The sequence below is a fragment of the Xylocopa sonorina genome, chromosome 16 (genome assembly GCF_050948175.1).
Source record: "Xylocopa sonorina isolate GNS202 chromosome 16, iyXylSono1_principal, whole genome shotgun sequence".
NCBI lineage: Eukaryota > Metazoa > Arthropoda > Insecta > Hymenoptera > Apidae > Xylocopa > Xylocopa sonorina.
The window spans coordinates 3,682,846-3,706,760 of NC_135208.1; the positions used below are offsets into that span (position 1 = coordinate 3,682,846).

At 34.3% G+C, this 23,915-nt stretch overlaps 5 protein-coding genes across 9 annotated transcripts; 3 read left to right on the forward strand and 2 right to left on the reverse strand.

The window, feature by feature from the left end:
- Positions 1–550: 550 nt before the first annotated feature.
- Positions 551–2,769, forward strand: LOC143431101 (lysosomal acid phosphatase). Of its 4 annotated transcripts, none has more exons than XM_076907617.1 (7): positions 551–572; positions 1,008–1,096; positions 1,326–1,424; positions 1,498–1,737; positions 1,816–2,001; positions 2,105–2,440; positions 2,530–2,769. In XM_076907617.1, the coding sequence occupies exons 3-7, from the start codon at positions 1,329–1,331 to the stop codon at positions 2,704–2,706; spliced, it is 1,035 nt and encodes a 344-aa protein (XP_076763732.1). In that variant the 5' UTR covers positions 551–572; positions 1,008–1,096; positions 1,326–1,328; the 3' UTR covers positions 2,707–2,769. The 4 variants fall into 4 exon arrangements, with proteins under 4 accessions (XP_076763732.1, XP_076763729.1, XP_076763730.1 ...); XM_076907614.1 differs by lacking the exon at positions 551–572 and adding an exon at positions 604–792; XM_076907615.1 differs by lacking the exon at positions 551–572 and adding an exon at positions 604–792 and having other exon boundaries at positions 2,620–2,769.
- A 129-nt stretch (positions 2,770–2,898) lies between these two features.
- Positions 2,899–6,042, reverse strand: LOC143430970 (putative ATP-dependent RNA helicase DDX23). The gene is made up of 9 exons (XM_076907453.1): positions 5,430–6,042; positions 5,033–5,365; positions 4,523–4,945; positions 4,317–4,443; positions 4,122–4,245; positions 3,941–4,056; positions 3,604–3,864; positions 3,355–3,529; positions 2,899–3,273 (listed from the first exon to the last, which is right to left on the reverse strand). The coding sequence occupies exons 1-9, from the start codon at positions 6,002–6,004 to the stop codon at positions 3,050–3,052; spliced, it is 2,358 nt and encodes a 785-aa protein (XP_076763568.1). The 5' UTR covers positions 6,005–6,042; the 3' UTR covers positions 2,899–3,049.
- A 638-nt stretch (positions 6,043–6,680) lies between these two features.
- Positions 6,681–16,401, forward strand: LOC143430989 (DAZ-associated protein 2). 2 transcript variants are annotated; one of them, XM_076907474.1, is made up of 6 exons: positions 6,692–6,836; positions 8,436–8,468; positions 14,868–14,942; positions 15,023–15,126; positions 15,189–15,353; positions 15,442–16,401. In XM_076907474.1, the coding sequence occupies exons 1-6, from the start codon at positions 6,821–6,823 to the stop codon at positions 15,613–15,615; spliced, it is 567 nt and encodes a 188-aa protein (XP_076763589.1). In that variant the 5' UTR covers positions 6,692–6,820; the 3' UTR covers positions 15,616–16,401. The 2 variants fall into 2 exon arrangements, with proteins under 2 accessions (XP_076763590.1, XP_076763589.1); XM_076907475.1 differs by lacking the exon at positions 8,436–8,468 and having other exon boundaries at positions 6,681–6,836.
- Positions 16,402–19,669: 3,268 nt separating this feature from the next.
- Positions 19,670–20,582, reverse strand: LOC143430998 (protein FAM136A). The gene is made up of 3 exons (XM_076907487.1): positions 20,434–20,582; positions 20,113–20,253; positions 19,670–20,032 (listed from the first exon to the last, which is right to left on the reverse strand). Exons 1-3 carry the CDS (start codon positions 20,515–20,517, stop codon positions 19,832–19,834), a joined length of 426 nt encoding a protein of 141 aa, XP_076763602.1. The 5' UTR covers positions 20,518–20,582; the 3' UTR covers positions 19,670–19,831.
- Positions 20,583–20,992: 410 nt separating this feature from the next.
- On the forward strand, positions 20,993–23,836 carry Atpsynbeta (ATP synthase, beta subunit). Its single transcript, XM_076907470.1, has 7 exons — positions 20,993–21,152; positions 21,905–22,111; positions 22,221–22,484; positions 22,555–22,898; positions 22,981–23,206; positions 23,292–23,521; positions 23,598–23,836. The coding sequence occupies exons 1-7, from the start codon at positions 21,047–21,049 to the stop codon at positions 23,769–23,771; spliced, it is 1,551 nt and encodes a 516-aa protein (XP_076763585.1). The 5' UTR covers positions 20,993–21,046; the 3' UTR covers positions 23,772–23,836.
- The last annotated feature ends 79 nt before the right edge of the window (positions 23,837–23,915 follow it).

Below are 23,915 nucleotides of genomic sequence, written 5' to 3' on the forward strand. Positions count from 1 at the left end.
CTACTTTTTTCAATTCTTTCCTTTCGATTCTATCGGAAGGAAATATTTATATCGTTTACATTGTATTATAACTTTCGTTTTTCGTTGTAGACGTATTAAATATTTTCGAAAATTGTTTCTGGAAATATTAAAAGTTACTTCGTGTTCTTCATAGAAGAGGTAGATTATCCAGTAATAAATTTGGTGTAGTAATGTGACAATAGAAATCACTTGCAAGTCAATGAGCTTATTGCATAATTACATAATCGTCACTTCCTTTATATTTCCATCAAATGAATGTATTATTCGCGTTATAAAAATTCGTTGAGCAAACTTGATTAAAACTAGCGAAGACGATGCCTTGAATCTGCAATTTCATATAAATATTTATTTTCTTAGAAAAAATGGTTGTTTGACTCCTTTCTAGCTTATCCACTAATTTATTCTTTATCTTTGTAGGTCCCACAAGACATGTGCGATACATAAACGCGAGAACTGATGTACGCGCGAGGTGCATCTTTAACACTTTATACTGTACTGCTGACATGAATGGAATAAATGTGGGGCACTTGAGTATACAACACAGAGTTATTGCAAGTAACATTATATTGTATAAAACTGGTTTTTATATGGTGGGGACATAGGATTTATCTACTGACACTTCTTAAGGTCCCAGTGCGCGCTTGTTCAGCAGTGCGGTAGCTTGTGGAAATTCATTTGTAAACTGTCGATACTCGGGAAGGTTTCAACGATTTCCAATAATGATCACTATTAAAATTCCATTTTTCTTGGGTATTATCGGCTTAACTTTAGGTAATGGTTGCTTCCTTTACTCATTTTTACTACTCTGCTACTTTTATAGTTCTCAAAAATCATGACAGACAAAATCTCAAACGATTTAAAAGTAGTATGTTTATTGTTTACATAAGATAAGTAAATTGACTTATTTCCGCGATTATATTCTATGCTTAAATTCAGAATGCCCTTGAAATTGTAATTTAAAGTAACGTATCTTTCCCGTATTCTAGAATCACCTACACCAGCGGAGCATGTTAAGACAAGCAATGATAGGAACGATGTAGAAGTTAAAAATAATACTCTTCGACTACTAATAGTGGTAACTATAAAAAATTCGCGAAATACATCTAATGCTCGAACAGTTTTGTGACCGACTGTATGTGTATTTACGCTAAATATGTTTGCAACTGAATTAACGTTATCGTATAATCACCGAGTGTACCCGTTCCTTTGGAAATTATTCGAGTTTCTGTTTTAAACTTCAAATAATGTAGCGGTAACAATATTCTTACAACAACTTCTTAATAAATGTAAAAATTAATTTGTAGGTAATGAGGCACGGAGACAGAGCACCACAGGATACTTATCCAAATGATCCATATATCAACAATTCCATGGAACCATATGGTTGGGGTCAATTAACAAATGTAACAGATTAGTTCATTTCTTTCGCTATGTCAACATTTAATTTTAATGCTGCAAATAAATAATACTGTACAGGAGGGAAGAAGAAATCAGTACAATCAAGGTCTTTTCCTGCGAAAACGATACAATGATTTTTTGGGCCCAACTTACAGTCCAGATATATTTTACTTACAAAGTACCGCAGTCGATCGCACAAAAATGTCTGCAATGTTGGAAGCAGCAGCTTTGTGGAGACCAACCAAAAAGCAATCATTCAAACCTGATTTAGCTTGGCAACCTGCCACCCTATTTTATCAACCGCGTTCGGAAGATACGGTATACACTTGATTGATACGCGACAAACAGTTCTATTTTATTACACTTTTAATAACAAACGTTTAAATATATTTATAGTTAATGTTAATATGGGATACGTGTCCGAAATACGCTAAATTACGGCATGCAATTATGAATTTACCAGAAATACAACAGATTCAAAACGATAATAAGCAACTTTACGAAGAATTGACGAATTTCACTGGTATGATGATTTCAACTCCAAGTGATGTTGGCTCACTTTACGGAACATTAGCAGCGGAGGTTTGGATATTGCCTTTTTTAAAAAAAAAAAAAAAAAAAGATGTGTTTAAATGTTATAGAAATATTTTATTCAAATTATAAACATGTACACACATTATTCTAGGAACACATGAATCTTACACTTCCCGAGTGGACCAAAGATTATTATCCTGATAAACTAATACCGCTTACGTTATACGATTTCCAACTTAACGTACATGATGATCTCTTAAAAAGACTTAAAGGTGGGCCCTTTCTTAAAAAGATTGTTACCAATATGTTGGCAAAAAGAGATAATACTTTAGAACCTGAGGCAAGGAAAATGTTCATGTACATTGGTCATGACAGTACCGTTGTAACTTTATTGGATGTGATGCACGTTTGGAACAATCAGATGCCCGATTATAATATCATGACAATGATTGAATTGCACGAAATCGAGGGTGATTGGAACGTTCAGGTAGAGAGAATACGATATATTTAATGAACATTTGAAAACTTGAATATAAAAGTCATTTCTATTAGCTTTATGTTACATAAATCTCTTAGGTATTTTTAAGAAATACCACCGACCACGAACCATACCCTCTGACTGTTCCTGAATGTACAACAGTATGTCCTCTTGAAAAATTTGTACAGATATTAAAACCAATGATACCAGACAATTGGGAAGAAGAATGTAAAGTCGACGGAGGATATACACTTCCGCCTGCTCCGGTTCCTTGACTATAATTTTATTATTTTATATAAATATAGACCAAGCTACGAATAAAATGATAAATCGAGTATTAATTAGATCTATATTTTCTTATTTTTATATTTTAGGCCCAGACACCATCACAGATATATTTTATACTAATCGATTTCTTTCTCTTTATTTTCAGTGATATTAAAAAGTTTATTTGCACCAGGGATACGTGTATTTACATTTGTATTTATTTTCATTTTTCTTAGATACACAATTTACTTATATTCTATTAATGAACTATAAAAAAAATATGTATGTAAATATAAAACGTAAACGTAAGTATTAAGTAAGTGAATAAATGTCTAAAATTTCATATCATTTCTAAGCAAATATTTTCTCTTCTCGACGTTTCTTTGTAACGACTGTGCCAGGTTTATGCTGAGCATCCGGATGATTTAGTAATTCAGGTGGACAAGTGGATATTGGGCTTGCAAGAATTGTTTGCTTCAGATCGTAAAACAGATGACTGTCATCCTTGGTACAGAATGAAATGGCAAGACCAGCTTTTCCAGCACGACCAGTTCTACCGATACGATGCGTGTAATCTAGGAATAGGTCAACGATAATATATAAGTTTGTTTTTACTATTTTACATCTGTATTTTGTAATATGACCTATCTGCTTACCTTCTATAGTCTTAGCCATATCATAATTGATGACCATAGACACATCTTTAATATCGATACCACGACCCGCAACATCCGTGGCGACCAAAATATCTTTACTACCACTTTTCAGAGAAGCAAGTGCATACTCTCTTTGCTCTTGTCCTTTACCACCATGGAGAGTGCAAGCATTGTACTAAAAAGAATTAAGTTAGTGTAAAAATAGTGTTGAATTCATGACAGTGTAAACCAATTCAAATTTAATCGTACGCCAAGTTTCTCTAAGCCTCTTGCAAGAACATCAGCTCCCTTCTTTTGATTAACGAATATAATGACTGGTGGTTCAACTCCTCTGCTGAGTATCTCCATCAATTTCTTGCGTTTATCTGCTTCGCCCATTATATGTACTATCTGTTCTGTTCTCTCTGTCGGTTTTCCTACACTGCCAATATATACAACAGCAGGTCGTCTTAAATAAGTTCTAGCTAATCGTTCCACCGCAGGTGGCATAGTTGCTGTAAACATCACAGTCTAAAAATAACAATAAATATTATCAGTTACTACTCTTCTATCGTTATAAAATACAGTATCAAATATTACTTCTTACTTGTCTGTATTTTTTCTTTGTATTATAATTAGCTAAAAGTTTTTCTTCATTCTCAGCGTCCTCGTTGTCTGGCTTTAAGTTTGTAACTGGCATGTATTCCAAAATCTTTTGAACGTCTGAAAGCAAACAATAACTTTGTGTTATTACCTGTATGTGTTCGAGAACTTCACCAAAGACATACCTGGCTCAAATCCCATGTCTATCATTCTATCAGCTTCATCCAGTACAATATAGGTACACTGATTTAAAACTAAATATCGATTTTCCAAGACATCAATCAATCGTCCTGGTGTAGCTATTACGATCTATAACAGAGTAGAAGTCGATTTAAAATCAATGACTTACCAACACGTTCGATTTTGTTTGAATCGAGTACCTCACAACCCATTCTCAATCTAAAGCCTTGCTCTTCTCTTGAAAGACCACCAACTACAACGACCGTTCGTATACCTAATGGTTGTCCAAATTTATTAGTTTCCTCTTCGATTTGTTGTGCCAATTCACTGGAAATATTTTTATAAACTTTAACTTATTCTCTGAACGATTAATTACAATGATTAAAAGTATCAATGGGAAACATACCGAGTCGGTGCTAGAATTATACTATAAGGACCTTGATCCGCTTCTTCTAGCCTTTCAATCTTTGGCAAACTGGTAATCCATAGCAGTAATGGAATTAAAAACGCTAGGGTTTTTCCAGATCCAGTCTCAGCGACTCCAATAATATCACGGTTCTGAAGTCCTATGGGAATAGCTTGTCTTTGAATGGGTGTTAAATCCTTATACCCAACTTTATCAATAATATCAAGAATTTCTTTGGGAAATCCTGATTCTTTCCAAGATCTAATTGGATCCGGTATGCGTCCTCCTTTTATTGTAATATTATAATCCTCCCTAAATATACGCCAATCTCTTTCTGTCATTTCATGTAGAGCTTTCTCCGACCAATGTCTATCATCCCACTTTTGTTTTTCTTCCTTCCTCTTCACCTTTTTCAACCTCATCCTGGGAAGAAAAGAAAACGTAACTAAGTATACAAAGTCATGCGAATATAAATACAAATGATTTGTAGCTTAAAGAAAAATAACATACTTCTCCTGTTCTTTTTCTGCTTCTGTTCTTCTCTTTTCTAGAAGCTCTCCGTAAAACTTACTTTGATCTCGTTTCTGTGCTTTAATATCTATTCCAGCAAGATTTCCTCTACCAAAGAATTGAACCTGATGTCTCTCCTTGTAAATGCTATTATAATCAACAGAGGTGTCTTCTGATGTATCCCAATCGAATACAAATTTCCTATCGTTTAGTCTTCTAACACGCCGTTTTTTCTTCACCAATCCTAAATAACGTTCTTTGATAGCTTCCACTTCTTTCTCTTTATCCTTGTCTTTGATTTCATCTTCCCTTGTGCGTTGACTCTCCCTGCGCCTGTTTTACAAATTTTTATTAAAGACAAACAGTTTGAAATTACATAGAATTAAATATTAATTACCTATCTCTGTCATCCCACTCTCTGTCTTTCCCTACACTTTCATTGTGAACAAAAGATTTACGTGCTTCCTCCTGTTGCTTCCTTATAGCTTCAACCTCTTCTTGACGTTTTTGTAGTGCTAGAGCTGCGCGTTCTTCTTTAGTTAGAAATTTTGGCTTAGCACGTGCCTCCTCCTCTGCTTTCTTCTTAGCTAACAATTCTTCCAAACTAAGCGGTTCCTTCTTCGGAGGAAGCTTTGATTTTTCCTCGGTTTCCTCCTCTTCCTTGTTAGGCTCGCTTTTATTCTCCTTCTTATTTTCATCGTCTACGACATACGTAGGACTAAGTTTGTGCTTTTTCTCATCCTTAGATTTATCTTTGGATTCTCGTCTTTCCCTTGACTTGTCCCTATCCTTTTCACGTGATCTATCTCTTTCCCTAGATCTCTCTCTCGATCTTGAACGTTTTCTGTCTTTCTTCCGATCCTTCGATCGGCTTCTTGATCGTCTCCTATCTCGTCGTTCTCGATCCCTTTCACGTTCACGATCTCGTTCACGTGAACGACTTCGCCTTACATTTTTTTTATCGTGAGCCATGAAATAAATCTTCGAATAAATCTATATTCTATTGTCTTATAATTGAAATGTAGTACCTTAAGAGGTTAGGAATTGAAACACATCAGTGGTTATAATCCTTTCACGATATGTAGAAGCGGCTGAAATATTATACGTACGTTATTATGTGAATTCAACAATGAACATTTGTTATCAGTTATATGATTGCGGATAAAAATGCAATAGGAATAAAGTATTATTTATTTATGCAACATTTACATACACACAATCACTTAAACGTCATGTTCATGAAAGCTATGGTTAACTTTTCAATGCAAGCGACGTAATTTCATAGTTCTTGCCTAAAAGAGTAATATTTTACAATTAACATGTCTTTTAATCGATGAAAATCGTTTTTGATCAATTGAATAATTAGTAACAATAATATTTATTTTATTTTTAGGTTATACATATATCGAACACTTTATATTGGAAGCGTATGAAAATACTCGATATTGAAACACGAAATAATATTATTTAATATTTCATATAAGTATATGCGGTAAAATGATTTCTGTTTCAGCATAAAATGATTGAAAAATTTGTCGGAATAAAATCGATTCAATTTTTGCCGCCCAATTGTAAACAGGATGCTTTGCATTCATTGGACGGTGGCAGGCGAAAGATTGGACCAATAGCATCGAAGCATCGAGAGAGCCACAGGGAGGCTCAATAAAGGGCGCTAGTGTCCGTCAAGTGTCACAGCCGTTGCTTGTCTCCTCAGTATTGTAACTTAAATCGGTGATTTAATTAGAAATAACGTATTTTTTTCTAGTATTTGTGAAACATTAAGCAATAATGACCGACAAGAAAGGTAATTATACATCGTAATCGCGCAATACGACTAGCAATATGTGTTAGACACGTTAAGAATATTTCGTGTTTTCGAGTCAAGAATACCACTTGTCACTCGTACGACGAAGAGTATTTTTTTTTTGTTAGCGATGCTATCCGACACCTGTGAAGAATGGTGCACGCTAAATTCGATAAAAATTCGTATCATTATTAGCTGAGCAAAACTTCATCTTAATGCGACGAGAGAAAACTTGAATTTCTGTCTTGTGGCAGATAAATCAATACCGCATTGTGTGTGGGAAATACAAAATGGCTTCCAGAGTTCGTCTTAAATAATTTTCGCGATCAGTCTTTATTGAAAACTACGCGTATAGTACCCGAGGCGCATCATAAATTTATTTAACATTAACGATATTGTCAATTTTGTGTTGCATGTAACTTTATTCATATCCTTCGCATCGTAACAGCTACTGTGCATACTAAAAACGCATTAGGCATACAGTCACGAATACTGTATGCTTTGCGCATTTAAAAAGTTTATCGAGCGACAAAAATTTGATAGCTACGTTTTGTCGTACATTATGTATCATTTTGGCAATAAAAATTGGAAATCCTACCCTGCTTTAAGCGGTTAAAGTGAAATATTTTGAAAAAACGTAAGTCTCTTGTCTGAAGTATGTCTGTTATTTGAAATTTTTAAAAATTTTATTTAAAAAATGTAATCGCCTGACAAGAGAAATACAATAAATCTTTTATTTCGATTATATAAATTTGCATCGGTACTACAATTTAGGATAGAATATATGCCCTGAATAATTGTATTTCAACTGGAGATTGAAGAAGGGAAAGTATAAGATAAATGAAACTGAGAAATATTCTAATGTTGTAAGGCAGAGTTCTGGAGGCCATTTAAATTTTCTCTGCCGTGAAGTTGGCAATGGAGGGCATCCTCACGGATTTTTATGGAATTTTTTTTTTAAATATTTATTGAGAGGTATTTGAAGTACATTGAGAAATGAAAATATTTTGACGAATTAAAGTTTGTTACGTACTAAAAAACATTTGATTTGAATAGCTTCAGATATTAATTTTAAGAAAGGAGAAAAGAATTTAGAGGTACGTTTTAAGTTACTTCTTTGTGAACTTTAAAACGTATCAGCATTAAAATTGATACACAGCATCTGTAATGTTTAATAGAAGCCGTTTAAGAACTCGTACGAGTGAGGTATGTAATTTAAACATTTCTAATGGCTATTTTGAGTGTTGTACGTGCCGATGGAAATATTTAATTGACGTACAACTTGGACCATCGCTATACAATTTAATAGTAATCTATTGTTGTACTTAATTAACAGCTCGGACACTTATCTGATTATTCCTAATTCAGTCCGCTCTGTTCCTAAGGCAAATGTATAATTACAGAGCATAGCATTTAAGGGATGTGTAAAAGTTTAGTCTGTAAGTAGATCAGTAAACATTGTTAACGATTACGACGAGAATTAATACGAAAAATTGAGGATTATACTGGTGCAAATCTGCGAGTGTATTACCGTGGTGGTATAGCCGCTAAAAAACCGAAGGATAGCGCCTACAGTTGTGGCTGTCAATATGTTTGCAGCGGACCATTACAAAGACGATTTGATCCCAGACAGTAGGTGGAGCTTCGGAGACCGGCGTTCGCGCAGCCTAAGCCACGTATCTAACCTCACCTTACTCTATATATTACCTAACTCACTACGTGTTTATATGCCAACATATATTACGTATACACACACACACACACACACACACATCTATATATATATATATACATATATATATATTTATTTATTCAATTATTTATATATATATATATATTTATATATATATATATGTATGTATACCACAAAATATATATATAAAGATATAGACGCACCGTGCGCCTCCCGATTCAAAAAGTGTAAAGAGATTGTGAAAAAATCAAGCATTATTTCGCCTTTATTTACCCGCCTTCGGTGTTTCAAGCGATCAGACTTTGGCCAACTTTTACCAATTCTTATTCTATATCAACCTTGTTACCACATTATAATACCAAGTCTACTACACACGGGTTTGTAGATAAATTCATAATAGAAAGTGTATATGTATATCGTGTGAAAAAGTAATGGAACGTCGTGTTGAATAAGTTGATCCTCTAATACACTAATATCAATCTCCTCGTTTTTCCAGGCCAACGTTGGTTATTAATCCACGATCAACAGGTATTAATGGATTAGCAGAATCTGTTCCCATGCATTAAGAGATCGTATATTGAAAATCTGCTGATCGAAAGAAACCAGAAGTATAGTATACAGTCACCCTTACTCGTGTACAGTCGAAGAACAATACATACTTCCGACCACATAAATGTTCGAATCGCAGACTTTTCAAGTGAGGCTGTCATTTCGCGCTATTAAAAACGAATATAAACATAAAACAGAGATCGCTTAGGATCATCAATGGTATTTGTAAGTCCTTTGAGAATGCGTTTAAATATGATCAAAGAGTCATACTTTTTGAATTGGAGACGTCGGCTGCTATATATCCAAATCAATATGAACGTAAGATATTGATATGGGTGTACAATTATTTCGTACTGAAATCGTGGTATTGGCTGATTGCTTATTTTTCCCTTTTTTCTATTTTTATTTACTTATTTATTTGTTTTATTTTATTTTTAGACTCACTACGTATGTCTTGTGACTGATTATTGAGAAAGAATTGGCGTTTGTCACAACAGGAAAGTTTCTTTTCCATTTAGTTCGAGTAAATTAGAAAAAAATTAATGAAAGAAATAATTCTCTTGAAAATAACTGATGTCACAAGATGGCACAGTGAGCCAACGGAGTGGACAGGAATGCTGTATTTAAGCTCAGCGTATTTACAATATTTTTATTCAATAGAAACTTGGTAGCTCACTTTTAACAATAGTGCATGTTGCTTCGACATAGACTACAAGTTTCGCGGTAAAAAAGAAAAGGAAAAAAACAGAGAGATCGAGAGAGAGATAAGTTTCAGTTAATTGTTACGGATACATTATGCTAATAATTTAATTCTAATTATACAGCCATTAACTTATGGTAATTTTTTTCCTCGTTAGAAAATTATACAAATGTATATGTATATACATATATATTTACATATCAGAAATAAATTAATAATGAATGAAACTTGTAGTCGCTTCTGCATGTAAATGTAGTTGATATGTAATAAAAAGTATATTTCTTTCTTAAAAAAATAGTAGCGCATTAATTTATTTCCGTTTAATTGAAAACCGATTAAACAAAATAATAAAAAGATATAGCGTGTATACATTTATATACGCAACTTACACACAAATATTAATCATACGTGAGTAGTGATTCTAAGTGGAACAAAAAAGTACTAGTCGTTATTATACTGGAAAAATTTTCAAAAGTAAAATAGTAGTACTTTAATAAAGAATATGCTTCATCGATTAAGGATGGGAATTAGAAACGATGAAGCATATTTTAACAGTACTCTCTGAATAACACAATATCTAAGAAAAGGAATTTTAAGCGAAATTACGTTTCTTTGCATTCTTATCTACTTTGTGTGCAAATATATAAAATATATACATGGCTTTAATCATTTTTCATATATTTGTATTTTAGTTTGCATGCTTGTGGAATGCGTTGCTACTGACACGTAAAACGTGCGAGCATCTTTAATAACTAACTGAATTTATATCCCCATTTTTGATCGCACTGTGACCAAAAGAACAGAACATAGACTTTCTAACAGAAATTTTGAAAGTTGTACAAGTGTTGCTCGCGCGTTATACTGTAATGCATGTTCATAATATGTAGTAAACTTTTCCATAATTCTATCTTTTACGTTTGCTCGTTCGTTACCTTCTTAACTTTCAGATTATCAATTTTTTCCTTTTTGTAGGTATACAGTTTTTTTAAAAAGTATGTGATAGCTTTCATCCGTTTCATTAAAGAGAAATTGTAAGTCGTTAAGAAGGAAATGAACGTTTTTGTCGTTTTTTAAACGTCGTATAGTTTAATAATCTCGTAAATATTGTAGAATTCGATACAGAGACGTTCCTATTCCTGTCGTAAACGAACCATCGAATTCATTAACATGTTCAAATTATTTCTCTTCATCTAATGATGGATTCAATGAAAAATTGGTTTAATTGAATTGTTGTCAGAAGGTCATAGGAATCTCTCGAGCGTTTTTGAGTTGCATGTGCATGTTTGGCAGAATATATCATGTATACTGTTAATAGTGAGCTTAAATATGAGATAGTATACAACGATATTCATCGAGAGTTATAATGAATATAAGGATGCATCTAGTTTAAAAAAACCCAGCGGCCTAGACATGTTCGATAAAACTATTAATTGTGATTATATTGAGACTGGAAGCACAAAGGAAAGAGTAACAGACGGATATAGAGTAATTTTGTTTGAGGTAATAGTAAATGAGAAGAAAAAGATATGTTCAGGATACATACGATTTTAATGAGAACATAAGAGGTAACGTTAATTATAAAATTAAACCATAAAGTTCTTTTGAAATTATTTATTAAATAAAACTATTTTATATACGTAAAATAGTTATACATCATACAAAGTATGATAACAGGCGAAATTATCCAGTTCTTAAAGAACTTTTCTCTGAACTATTTCCTTTTTCGCAGTGACGGGAAGAAAGTTCTATAAATTGTTCGAGTAAGATTGTCGATCATTCTTCGGTCGCTGGATTCTCCGAGGTACAAAGACTGTTCCACCGAAGCATTTCGATGAATAAAATCGTCTAGTAAAGAAAAAATAGATGTGTAATCGATGTAACGAAGTAAAACGGGCAGGTCATAGCCCAGAGTTTCTTGCATGAACGTGTAAAACGTGAAAGACCATTCGGTTCTCATGGCAAATTAGGTCGAATATGCTCATTGGGACAAATTGGGTATCGAACGTAATAACAGAGAGCAAGATGAGAGGGAATGCGTGCGTGTACGAGAGAAAGGCGGGTCGAATAAAGAGCAGAAAGAAAGAAAAGGGGGCGAGGCAGAAAAAGGGAAAAGAGAAAGAAAGGAAAATTAGGTGAACGTAGAGAAAAAAAATGAAATAACTGTTCAAGTTACCCAATAAACTCGTACTAGCATATTAATATTATAATCAATTGTTATTGGATTCGATGATTGTTTGCACCGTGGCACTGACACATAAATTTATTATTCGATTGAAGACTGATCCGACCTAGTGGATGCACGAGTTACCCTTTCTTTTTTACGATTGAAACAAGTTACAAGAAGTTGGAACGCTTCTAGTAAGGCGAAAGACGAAGGAAACAGTATCGTCGTCCCACATACGCTATGCGAGATAGAGTGCAGTGTAACTAGCATAATTTGAAGAGAATGCTCGTTTCCACGCGTTGGACCAGTATTCAATTATCATGGACAATTTGGTGTGGGCTGACGTCTATGTTAGAGTACAACATGTCCATCATTGCCTCTGGGCTTGAGCTATTTATCATACGCGTGCTATACCTCTATATTAACGTCTGTCGGAGGTTTGTCACATTAACAAAAGGTTTTGTATGATATAAAAGAACGGTTGCTGCACGACGACAATGCGTTTTACTAATTTTTCCGAAGTAATCGCTTTTAAAATGCAATAATGTATTTTTCAGTGACTCTTGCGTATGTTAAATGGCAACGGAACAGGGCATAATTTAGTCTCTACTACTACCAAAAAAAAAAAAGACAAAAAATAAAATTGGGCGTTCTCGTGATTGCTCACGAAACGAGAGATTGAACGTGGCCGATGACGAAGATCTGCTCGTGCAATGTTTACGCGAGCAGCGCCCAATTAATAATATATATATTACGCAATTATAAAGAACTTTTAATCATGTTTGATCTTTATTTATGGATATTTGCAGAAATTTGTGGTTTGCTGAATCTTGTCACGACTTTTTGAATGTGTGGAACTTGATATACGTGTACATATATATATATATATATATGTACATGTACATAGTACGGACACATAAATATATATATATATATATATACACATATATGTATACCTTTTCATCGTACCACTGTACTCATTGTATAAATTACACATTCACCGCCCGAAAGCAACGATGATGTATTAGTTAATTCGAATGATAATTGAGATTTAATTGGATTATTTTATACGGTTATCGAAAAAACAGAGAACTAAAGGAATTTTCTTATTTAATCGAATTTTAATTACTGGGCTCGTTTTTTAACATCACACTTTTTGGAACAACCAATTTACCTTACTTATTCCTGGCTTTATTTTAGCTCTGTTTTTTTGTCATTTCTTTCCTTTTTTTTTTAATCTAGTCGAACCTGAATGTTTTATGACTGTATTTAAAGACATACAACTTGGAAATCCATCAGTGCTGTATATCTTTATTTCTGATGTTGCAATTCTTTGATTGTCATCTAGAAAGATATGAAAAAGAATCGAGATTTATTGTTTAATTATATAATATTTTCTTATCGAATGAAACGCATTGGGGATGAACGTTACGTTTTAATGCAGTCTTATCCTATCGTACTTGACAATTTAATATAATATACCAGTTGATGAATATTCAATGGTTCGACTAATTAGACGAATGTATTTGGCTTTTTACCTTGATTGCGTAACGCTATTTGCTTTGAAATCGGTTTCGTATATCTTAGTTTAGAAGTAAAGGTAGGTCGATTAAACGCGAGTTTTCATTTGAGAATAGTTTTTCATTTTCTTCTCGTTATTCTTGTTTTGTTTATTTTTTTTTATTTTACTTTTTTTTCTAATTCTCGACTCTGACTGCCCGACGATTCTTTTGACTGTCGAACATTTATATATTTTACCCGTAGTGGCTGTATCGTTAGACCTGTTTGTACAACTTTCCTGTGTATCATTATGTTCTAAGAAGGTGAAAAGAATTCGACGAAGCTTTTCTATTTTTCTTTTTCAACGCGGTTACTTGCCTATTTGAAAAGAAAGAATAAAAAAGGAACATTGCTCGAGACTTTTTTAATTTCACTTATACTAGTGACAAGATATACCACAGATTGCTCCATGTCAGTTTCCAAATATATATATATATATACTTACATTATGTATATATGTGTATACATATATATTTATACTTATATTTATACATATATACATACTGTTGTTTATTTATTCACAATTAAGATACCAGAAGTATAGTTTGCTAAGCTATTCTCAAGTGTCTCGCTTTCAACTACGCTTCTATCGAGAATCCTTAAGAATAATATTCTTTAATTACAAAGACCATGTTAGTTGTCAGGTCAGTTGTTCGAAATAAGAGAAGAAAAAGTTATAGATATACAATGACGTGATTCATGGATTTTCGAAAGAGTCGTAACTGTTTTTACTACGAAGCCTGTCTTGTACCACTGAAGTTTACGCGGATATGCATTATTAGTTTCGATCTTTCTTTCTTTCTTTTTTTTTTCTTTTTATCTTGAGACACGTTCCGATTGCAATCTTGCTCTTCACTTGTATGACTGAAAGATTTGTGAGCTGCTGTAAACTCTAAAGGTAACAAGAAGGCAACGATACCGTTTTTCGGTTATTTCTTTTCACCATTATTTAGTGACTAACATTGTTTGAGCTTTGAATAGTACCTTGATAAAAACGGTGTATGTCATGTGTAAGATATACTTGGGTGTGGGTGTACCACTTTTGGATTCAAGACATATTTGATGCACTCTATGAAGTAAGTTCAATTGGAAAGAATTGGAAGAATTTAAACGAATGACGAGCTTCAAAAATGTCTTGATGCTGAGGGCATGAGTTACACGACCAGCAGGAAGCAAAGAAGGAATTTATTATAAAACGGGCAGTCGAAAAAATTGTTATCGCAATCGATTCCAATGTTCCCTGGTGCTCGATAAACCATGTCGCCTCTTGTCCTTTCTGGCAGTGGTACCACGTACCGTTGGCTTAGATCGAACCTATGGCCAACAAACTGAACGGACTTGCATTTTCCATTGCATGTGTTACAGCATACCCGGTGACACCTCATCCACCAACAGGTTTTGTCCCTGCGCCGGCACAGCCTGCTACCTACGGTGGTACACGTAAGAGAATCATCTCTGTGTTTCGATGTGTCTATTCAATCAGGTTTCAACGATCCGATTACATGCGAATTTTACAATAGTTGCAGGTGCCGCACCGTATGGCGTATTTCCTAATCAACCACAACTTTATGCAGCGCAAGGTCCACCACCGCCAACATACGATCAGACTCTTACCCATCCAATGGTGAGATTTTGTTACCATCACAAGAGTTAATGGTACTCAATAATTGTAATTAATTTTTTTAGATGTATCAGCCAATGTATGGACAAGGATATCCTGGTTATTTAGCAGGCTCATGTTATCCTGCGTACGGACCATTACAATATTACCCACCATTAGCTGCAGCTGCAGCATATTATCCTGCAGCAGCAATGCAGCCTCCAGTTAGGCCTCCTACACTTGTGATGCCTGTAGGTCATGCAAATTAATTATCTCGCTTTTATTACGTTTTATACCATTGATTGGAAAGGGTACTAACTTTTTGAAATTATTTTAAAGAATGGGTTTGATGCTACTAATCGATTTGATAGTATCTCGCAACCCGTCTTGCCACCACCACCAACAGTTCCAAACGCCGCCCAACTAGCTGCAATGGCGAGCCATAGCGTGGCTATATCACAAAAGAAAAACTTCCTAGGAGGAGGAACAGAAGGCGGTTACACCTTTTGGTAAACCATTAAACCTTTTGTGAAACACTAAGTCTAACAAAGGCATTGTTGTTGAGATGATCCATGTAGGCAAATCCGATTTGTGTTAAAATTCTATTACTTTCACATTGGAAGCAGCTATTAAATTAATATATTTTATGCGCAGACCGATTGTAAAAGGCATATCGCATTTTTTGTGCAAAAATTCATAGTGTTCTAAAATGATTAGTATATATCTTCTTGTTATTTCGTTACTTTGTCGCAGGCCGCTGTTTGACATGGTTATTAGTGCATAATGCGATTTTCAGGTCTTAACAATCGATCGGTGCATCGAACACGAGATTAATAAGAAAGAAACATTAAGGGAAGACTCGTGCGATGCTTCTCATACGATTGCAAAACTACTATTTTAATTAACTGAAAAGAATCAGAAGTACATTTTATAAAAATAATAATTTTTTTATAAAATAAGCAGTTTCTTAAGGGCTAGAGAATCATGGAAATTACACAGGCCTTCGATGATAACAGCATGGTCTGTTAATTAGTAACTTTAAGAGGTACGATCGAGTAATGAAGACGTACTTACGATAGAATTTTAGAAAATAATAATTATGTGAGAAGCAAAGTATCAAGTTTAAATAGCTTCTAAATATAATATGTACCATAAAATTTATTTCGAAAATTGTATGCAATATTATTTATGTCAGGTTCAAGTACGTTCTGCTCGATCGTTTCGCAATTAACGATGAATATGTTCTGAAAACGCACGAGATGTTCCACTTTTATTTAATAAAAACGATATTAAACGCGAGCGAGAGTAGGGAACACGCTGTTCTTCTTTTTAGAGTTAGCGGGTGAATACGTGCACCACTGGAAACGAGTTGTCTCATTCGCCTACAGGGATCGATATTCAAAGTGTGTTCTAAGCCTTTTTTAAGCGCGACTTGGTTTTCTGCAAGGCAGGCCGAAGAACAAAGGGGCTGCCCACATTTTATTTCTGTTACATTCTATACAACTAAATTTTTTTTGTTTCCATACTTTTTCTTGTCCCCGAAGTTCCGAAAGCTTCAACGAGAGTTTCTTTTCGAATATGAATAAATTAATCATGGGTAGCCTTAACGTTTGGAGAAAAAAGAACATGTACGTGATAGGAGCCTGAAGAATACGTGAGACTCATTCGCAGTCGTAAAGCTGGTTGTTGTACTTTGTACTTTAAATTTAACAGACCAGCACCATCAGGAAACGGTGAGACCTGTTTTTATTCTTTGATAACAAATTGTTATCAGAGGTTTTTTTTTTTTTTTAACACGATCAGGGTCATCACGATTTTGACACGTGTTACAACTAGGAGTATAAAGCATGATGTTCAAGGCTCGGGGTGCCAAATAACAAAATTGCAGATTAAAAAATGTATCGGAAATTCTCACGTATTCAAGGACTTCAAAGATACTTACTTATTCTACCTAAAAGTACGCACTCTCTTCTTTGAAATCAGTAGTCTTTCTCCCTAGTTACTTGGTGTTTCTTTTTTAAACGCAGATTAGCTAGGTCGGCTAACAAAGTTATTATTTAATTGAAATGAAAAGCTTGTCCACGGTGTTCGAATTTCTTTAAGCAGGTGAAATTGTGCTTTGATTGAAACAGTTACCATGTAGTGACTGAAATTCATAATTAAAAATTTTGTATCCTTAGTTTCTATTCTCTTCTTGTGTACAAGCATCCAAGTAATATTCGAATCGATCGGTATAACTTTAAGAGTAGTACACGAGTATTCGTCCTGTATGATCGTCCAACGTCCAAGTTTCTATTGTCATGCATATTATTGTTATAAAGTAACTGTGTGGGAACTGGTTTCGACTAAAGCTCGCAAAGGAAATAAATAGTTGACTCAATTTCAAAGTACAAATTGAATATCCATGTAAGTAGGAGAAAAAGTTCGTAACGACGTGGTCAAGCTTTATGTCAGCCATATTAGGCGAGATGCGATGATGATGATGATGATAATGATGATGATGATGACGATGATAACAGTGAGCAATGCAGCGAGTTCGTAACGCTTTTACAATTTAATACACAGCGCAGAATTGTTAACGACTATGTACGTACCATTCTCTGAAAAACTTGAGATCTATTTCAATGAATGAGAAGATCCACACAAATGATTCTAGAAATCGTGAAGAACAATAGTTGCATAGCTACGAAAACGACTGCTTTGCTCCGCGATCATATGCATATAGTGCAGTGAACCTGTTAATAGAACAGTTGAGACGTTCCATTCTGCAGGTGCACAATTAAACACGATATTAATTAAGCAATGAAGATCGAAGAAACTAATTTACAATCGGTGATAGCTTAGGATAGGACCAAGAAATGCAGTTCTATTTAGAAGTTTTCGAATGGGTGTTCCGGCAAACTTGACCAGTACTCTTATATGTTTCGCATTGGACTTTAAAAGGATGGGTGTACAAAAAAGCCTGTCCGTGATATAAAAAAAAGTGATTTCTGCTCCATGAACGGAGATTGATACGATTTAATTGCCGATGAATCGAAGTGATTTCTATTTTGCCATATAGTTGAATTTCTGTAAGGAGACAAGTTTATGCTTAAAAAGTGTAAATTTTGTATCGATTTCGAAGCATTATCCGACATTTAAATTTTACACGGCAATAACACAGAAATTTTCTTGAAAAGTGACTACTATTCTTTGTATCTTGTGATTGATCTATTTACCTCCAAATCTGAAGCAGAATATGTAGGTACTCGTCTTGTTTTCCAATACTATTATTAAATTTAGTTCAGTTTCTATGACAAGAAAAGGAAAATGACAAAAAGGATGATGCGCGACAATTGAAATTCAAATTTTTATAAGACGAAACGCACTGGCCAAATTTGTTGCCACAGCGCCATAACTTACATTCACCTTGTACCTTCAATTCTTTTTCTACCAGATGTACCTACAGTTACTCACATATGACCAGCGTTTGATAAAAAAAGCGCGTAATCTCAATCTTATTAAAAGAAAAAAAAATCTAGTCCGAAGAGTCTGACTGATTGGGATACAAAATGTTACATAGATCTTTTTCCTCAACCCGTGCGACGCCTGGTGCGAAATAATACCGCAACATTCACTTATACCTTGAGACATTCGAGAAACTTGACATTTCCCCCACAAAAAAAAAAATAAAAAAAAAATAAAAAAAAATACGAAAAAAAAGAAAATAACACTCATGCCATTCCACTTAACGACATTGAGCCACACTCGACACATGTACGAGTCATATTTAGGAATCTGAGACACGTATTTAAGAAAAAGCAAAAAGAAGAGATACGAAAAGTTGTGTCGTTACTTGAAATGTAATCACTCTCGTCGAATTTTTGCAAGCTTGCATATCTACGAAGGACTGTTTATTGCAAGACGACACTTCGTTCATACTTATATAGCGCAATAAATGCATTGAGTCATCTCAGTCTTTGCAGCTACGGCAAGGATCGAATATTATATTGAACCCTCTGGAAAACAAACAAGAAAAGGAAAAACGAAAATATATTACAAAGCCCAATGTCTACTTTCATAGAAACTTGTACACAAATGAAGAAACAAGTAAATTACTACATTGTGTTGATATATTTATACTTAAATTATTATTATTTAAACGATTTATTTGCAGATTTCTACAATTTAGATCAGAATTTACGCAACATATTTTGACCGGTTATTTTATATCGAGCGAGAGTGGTGGAAAGGTTTTATATCATGAAAAAGTGTGCAATAAGCGTAATGTCTATTGTAACAATAAAGAAATGATATTAATTGCAACAACGGGTGAATTTGTTATTACGTTGAACAAAAAAGAGAAGATGAAAGGGAGAGGGTGAAAACGTGTGTAAGAGAGAGAAAAGAAAATAAAAGAGAAACAAAATTGTACCACTGCAATCAACTGTATTAGTTAATAAATACAATAATCACAAATTTCATTATTCTTTGCGTTATCCATGTGCACAAAATATTACATTGATGTTCTATTCATATATTATTTATATTTATACAAAAGTAAATATTCTTTAAATGCAAGAGATTTATAGTACATCAAAGATAAAATTACTGTATTTATGATGTAATACAGATTGTAAAACAGATGATAGAAGTACTTTTTGTAACAATATGTATAAAATATTGGCAGCTCGATACTTACAATTATCTTTGTTATTACTACATTGCGAATTTATTAGTTTTGTTTGTATTATTGATATTTTTGCTCAGACAAAACCTTCTTCATTGTTTTCTCTAAGTTAGGTAACATTTCACAATAATTATCTACACATTTCGTTACACATTTGTCAAACTGCTCTCTATATATTTCCATATCACGTTGCAAAGGATTTGGCCCTGCTGCGTCTTTTATTCTATCGTTACAATCCATAACACATCTTTGTAACCGATTCTATAAAAGGAGAACGTGTATTAGATAGATCCAATTACTTTTCAATCTCTTTATCTACCTTATATAAATGATATACATACTTGGACTCTTTCAAGTTCTTCTTTGGCATATTCTTGAGCTCTATCCAGCGAACTATTACAATTTGCTACACAATTTTGTACTTTATGTATACTGTACGCCTCATTATCGCAACAACTTGCAGCACACCTGTATGCATCACCCTAAAATTAAATACTGCAGTCTATATGATTTATTATGCCTATTACCGCTCTATACTATAAATTCAAACGCTTTACATTATACAGAATTTGTTTAGAAACAGAATAATATAGTAATAATATAGTAATAAGTAACGTGTGCCTCGACGGTATAACCTGAAAATTTTATCAACTCATAGGCACCTTCATTTTTCTCATTGATTTATCAATTTCTTCTGCTAATTTAATCGTATATTCTTCCACTCTTTTTTGTTGTTCCTCAACCATTTTGTATTTCTTTCTTTTCTTTTAATTTACAGTAATTAAAGTATATAGAGTTAACTTGAATTAACCGGCTTCACAGAGGAGTAATGCCATATGACTGGATCGTGGATATAGGAAGAACGAGATGGAATCGTTTTTGAAATGATCGATCTTTCTTGAGTCGATTACTTACTATTTGAATTTTTTGACAATCGATTCATTAATCGAAGAACGAGGAATCGATTCAATCTGAGAACGGAGAATCGATTTTTCTTCTTTTTCATTGCTTTTTAATTATTAACGACGGCCTTTTATTGCAGCTATTTGATTCGCCGAAAAATTCGTTCCGTTTGATTGATTAAAGTTTTAATATTTAGAAATTCACCGATTCAAAAACTATGGGCGTATTTAGTTGTACGATCGACCAATGAGGATGCGCTAGCAATATGCGCAAAGGTAGAATTCTTTACTGCGCAAACGCAGTTAGTAGAGGGATACCCTCTATACAAATTAGACATCATTCCGGTTACTCTTCTTCACTTGACCGGTTACGATGTTGAGTGCCGTATCAAAAGCAGCTGCTGGTGCCTTAAGGGCCGTCAAACCTACCCTTCTTCAAACTGAAGTAACGAAAATCTCGGGGGCCTTGTCAGTAAATAGTGAGTATTCAAAGAAAATGCCATCCGTTTCATAAATGTCACATGTTTTCTGAACCGCTTTTTGTCAGCTTACAGTTTAAACGTTACTCGATACTCCTCAGTTGCCACTCTAATTTATATTATTCTCGTTTCTATACCCTTACTGAATGCACTTACTTCTTTTCATAATTGGCATGTAAACGTGGAAAAAGGAATGAATGTATTGATTATATAATCCATATTATTGGACCAAAACGCAGTGGCAATACCACAGTGCCAACATGGCGGCATTAAGGTCATCGATTAATCTTTCACTACATGGAAATTATTTGTTTGATATGATTTTGGTTAATGTCTATGAGTATTATTTTATTTTAATCCAGTTTACTCTACTTTAATATTGATTCTTACGAGATAAAGTAATTTCTTTCCCTTTTACGGTCATCATTGTGTCTCCTGCCTCATTTTTTGATACCAATTCCTGTATGAAATTTTTAAACATTATACAAACAGATAGTCAGTAGTACTTTCTACGAGATTTAGATTCAAATTCAAAATGTCAATGTAAAATGACAAATGAAGTATATCTTGTTTAAAAAAATGGGTATACACCTGTAGTTTTCATTATGTAACTTATTTTATATAGATATTATCTAATATTCTTAAAACTATCATCCAATTTGGAAAACATCACTACAATATGTCTGATACGTATTGTGTATATTATAACATATACAAATTTAGAAATTTTATAAATAATTATTTACTATTAGGCAGGGATTATGCAAAAGCTGCTAGTTCCAAAGGCGGTGCACAAGGAAAGATTGTTGCTGTCATTGGTGCTGTAGTTGATGTACAATTCGATGATGATCTTCCACCTATTCTTAATGCCTTGGAGGTCCAAAATCGTACTCCAAGGCTAGTACTCGAAGTAGCTCAGCATCTAGGAGAAAACACAGTACGCACTATTGCCATGGACGGTAATTTCATTTTCTGATCTATACTTAATTAGATATAAAATTAATGGATAAAATATATGTATATTTAGTATAAGTTTCTTCCTCCTTATTGAAATGTGATTATATATAGGTACGGAAGGGTTGATTCGTGGTCAAACCGTGTTGGACTCTGGATATCCCATTCGTATTCCTGTTGGTGCTGAAACATTGGGTCGCATCATTAATGTCATCGGTGAACCAATCGACGAGCGTGGACCTATCCCTACTGACAAACTTGCTCCCATCCATGCGGACGCTCCCGAATTTGTGGACATGTCCGTCGAACAAGAAATTCTGGTAACTGGAATTAAAGTCGTCGATCTTCTTGCTCCTTATGCCAAGGGAGGAAAGATTGGTAAAAATTTCATACATTTCTACGGTCTATATTTTCATACATACGATATTAATACACATTAAACAAACAGGTTTGTTCGGTGGAGCCGGTGTCGGAAAAACTGTCCTGATTATGGAACTGATCAACAATGTAGCCAAGGCCCACGGAGGTTACTCAGTATTCGCTGGTGTGGGTGAACGAACCCGTGAAGGCAATGACTTGTACCATGAAATGATCGAGTCCGGTGTTATTTCCTTAAAAGACAAAACTTCTAAGGTAGCTCTGGTATATGGTCAAATGAACGAACCGCCAGGTGCTCGTGCTCGTGTCGCCTTAACTGGTTTAACCGTTGCGGAATATTTCCGTGACCAAGAGGGACAGGATGTACTGCTATTCATTGACAATATCTTTAGGTTTACTCAGGCCGGTTCCGAAGTACATATTAATCATTATTCTATTTTCTGCATCACAATTTTTAAATTATTTTACTTTTATTAACAATTATTGTTCTGCAAAGGTATCGGCCTTACTGGGTCGTATTCCATCTGCTGTCGGTTATCAACCAACATTGGCAACCGATATGGGTAGCATGCAGGAACGTATTACTACGACAAAGAAGGGATCTATCACTTCGGTGCAAGCTATTTATGTGCCTGCTGACGACTTGACAGATCCGGCTCCCGCTACCACCTTTGCTCACTTGGACGCAACAACTGTATTATCTCGAGCTATTGCCGAATTGGGTAATTACTCGTTTTACAATTATAACTGTTTATTCTCATGATTAATTGAATCAGTCGTTTGAGAACTTAGAATTTGCTTTCCCAGGTATCTATCCTGCCGTCGATCCACTCGACTCTACTTCTCGTATCATGGATCCTAATATCATCGGCCCTGAACATTATAACGTTGCTCGTGGTGTACAAAAGATCTTGCAGGATTATAAATCGCTTCAAGATATCATTGCTATCTTAGGTATGGATGAATTGTCGGAAGAAGACAAACTCACTGTAGCACGTGCGCGAAAGATCCAGAGGTTTTTATCTCAACCATTCCAGGTGCATAAATCATTACTATAAAATGTCAATACTTGCGTTGTATTCTTTTATTAACTAGTCTTTTTCCTTTACGTAGGTTGCCGAAGTGTTCACCGGCCATGCGGGCAAATTAGTACCAATAGAGGAAACTATTAAAGGATTCAAAAAAATTCTTGGTGGAGAGTATGATCATTTGCCGGAAGTCGCATTCTATATGGTCGGACCAATTGAAGAAGTAGTAGCAAAGGCAGAATCATTGGCCAAACAATAAACTGATTCATAGTTGCCGTAATCATGTCATTGAAAAGTAATTAAAACGATCTTCTAATAATACAAGCCTGTTTCTTTTCCGTTTATAAGTATTGGGCTTACATCCAAAAGTGTAGGGGTCTTTGAAACAAAATGACAGAATATG

Coding starts and splice junctions, on each gene's coding strand:
- LOC143431101 (XM_076907614.1), top strand. CDS start 741: ATGATCACTATTAAAATTCCATTTTTCTTGGGTATTATCGGCTTAACT. Junction 1,097..1,325: donor CTCTTCGACTACTAATAGTG/GTAACTATAAAA, acceptor ATTAATTTGTAG/GTAATGAGGCACGGAGACAG. Junction 1,425..1,497: donor GTTGGGGTCAATTAACAAAT/GTAACAGATTAG, acceptor AATACTGTACAG/GAGGGAAGAAGAAATCAGTA.
- LOC143430970 (XM_076907453.1), bottom strand. CDS start 6,004: ATGGCTCACGATAAAAAAAATGTAAGGCGAAGTCGTTCACGTGAACGA. Junction 5,366..5,429: donor GAGTGGGATGACAGAGATAG/GTAATTAATATT, acceptor TTTGTAAAACAG/GCGCAGGGAGAGTCAACGCA. Junction 4,057..4,121: donor AGACATGGGATTTGAGCCAG/GTATGTCTTTGG, acceptor GTTTGCTTTCAG/ACGTTCAAAAGATTTTGGAA.
- LOC143430989 (XM_076907474.1), top strand. Junction 8,469..14,867: donor AGACGATTTGATCCCAGACA/GTAGGTGGAGCT, acceptor CATGTGTTACAG/CATACCCGGTGACACCTCAT. Junction 14,943..15,022: donor TGCTACCTACGGTGGTACAC/GTAAGAGAATCA, acceptor ATTTTACAATAG/TTGCAGGTGCCGCACCGTAT.
- LOC143430998 (XM_076907487.1), bottom strand. CDS start 20,517: ATGGTTGAGGAACAACAAAAAAGAGTGGAAGAATATACGATTAAATTA. Junction 20,254..20,433: donor AATCAATGAGAAAAATGAAG/GTGCCTATGAGT, acceptor ATTTAATTTTAG/GGTGATGCATACAGGTGTGC. Junction 20,033..20,112: donor AAGAACTTGAAAGAGTCCAA/GTATGTATATCA, acceptor CTCCTTTTATAG/AATCGGTTACAAAGATGTGT.
- Atpsynbeta (XM_076907470.1), top strand. CDS start 21,047: ATGTTGAGTGCCGTATCAAAAGCAGCTGCTGGTGCCTTAAGGGCCGTC. Junction 22,899..22,980: donor TTACTCAGGCCGGTTCCGAA/GTACATATTAAT, acceptor TGTTCTGCAAAG/GTATCGGCCTTACTGGGTCG. Junction 23,522..23,597: donor TTTTATCTCAACCATTCCAG/GTGCATAAATCA, acceptor TCCTTTACGTAG/GTTGCCGAAGTGTTCACCGG.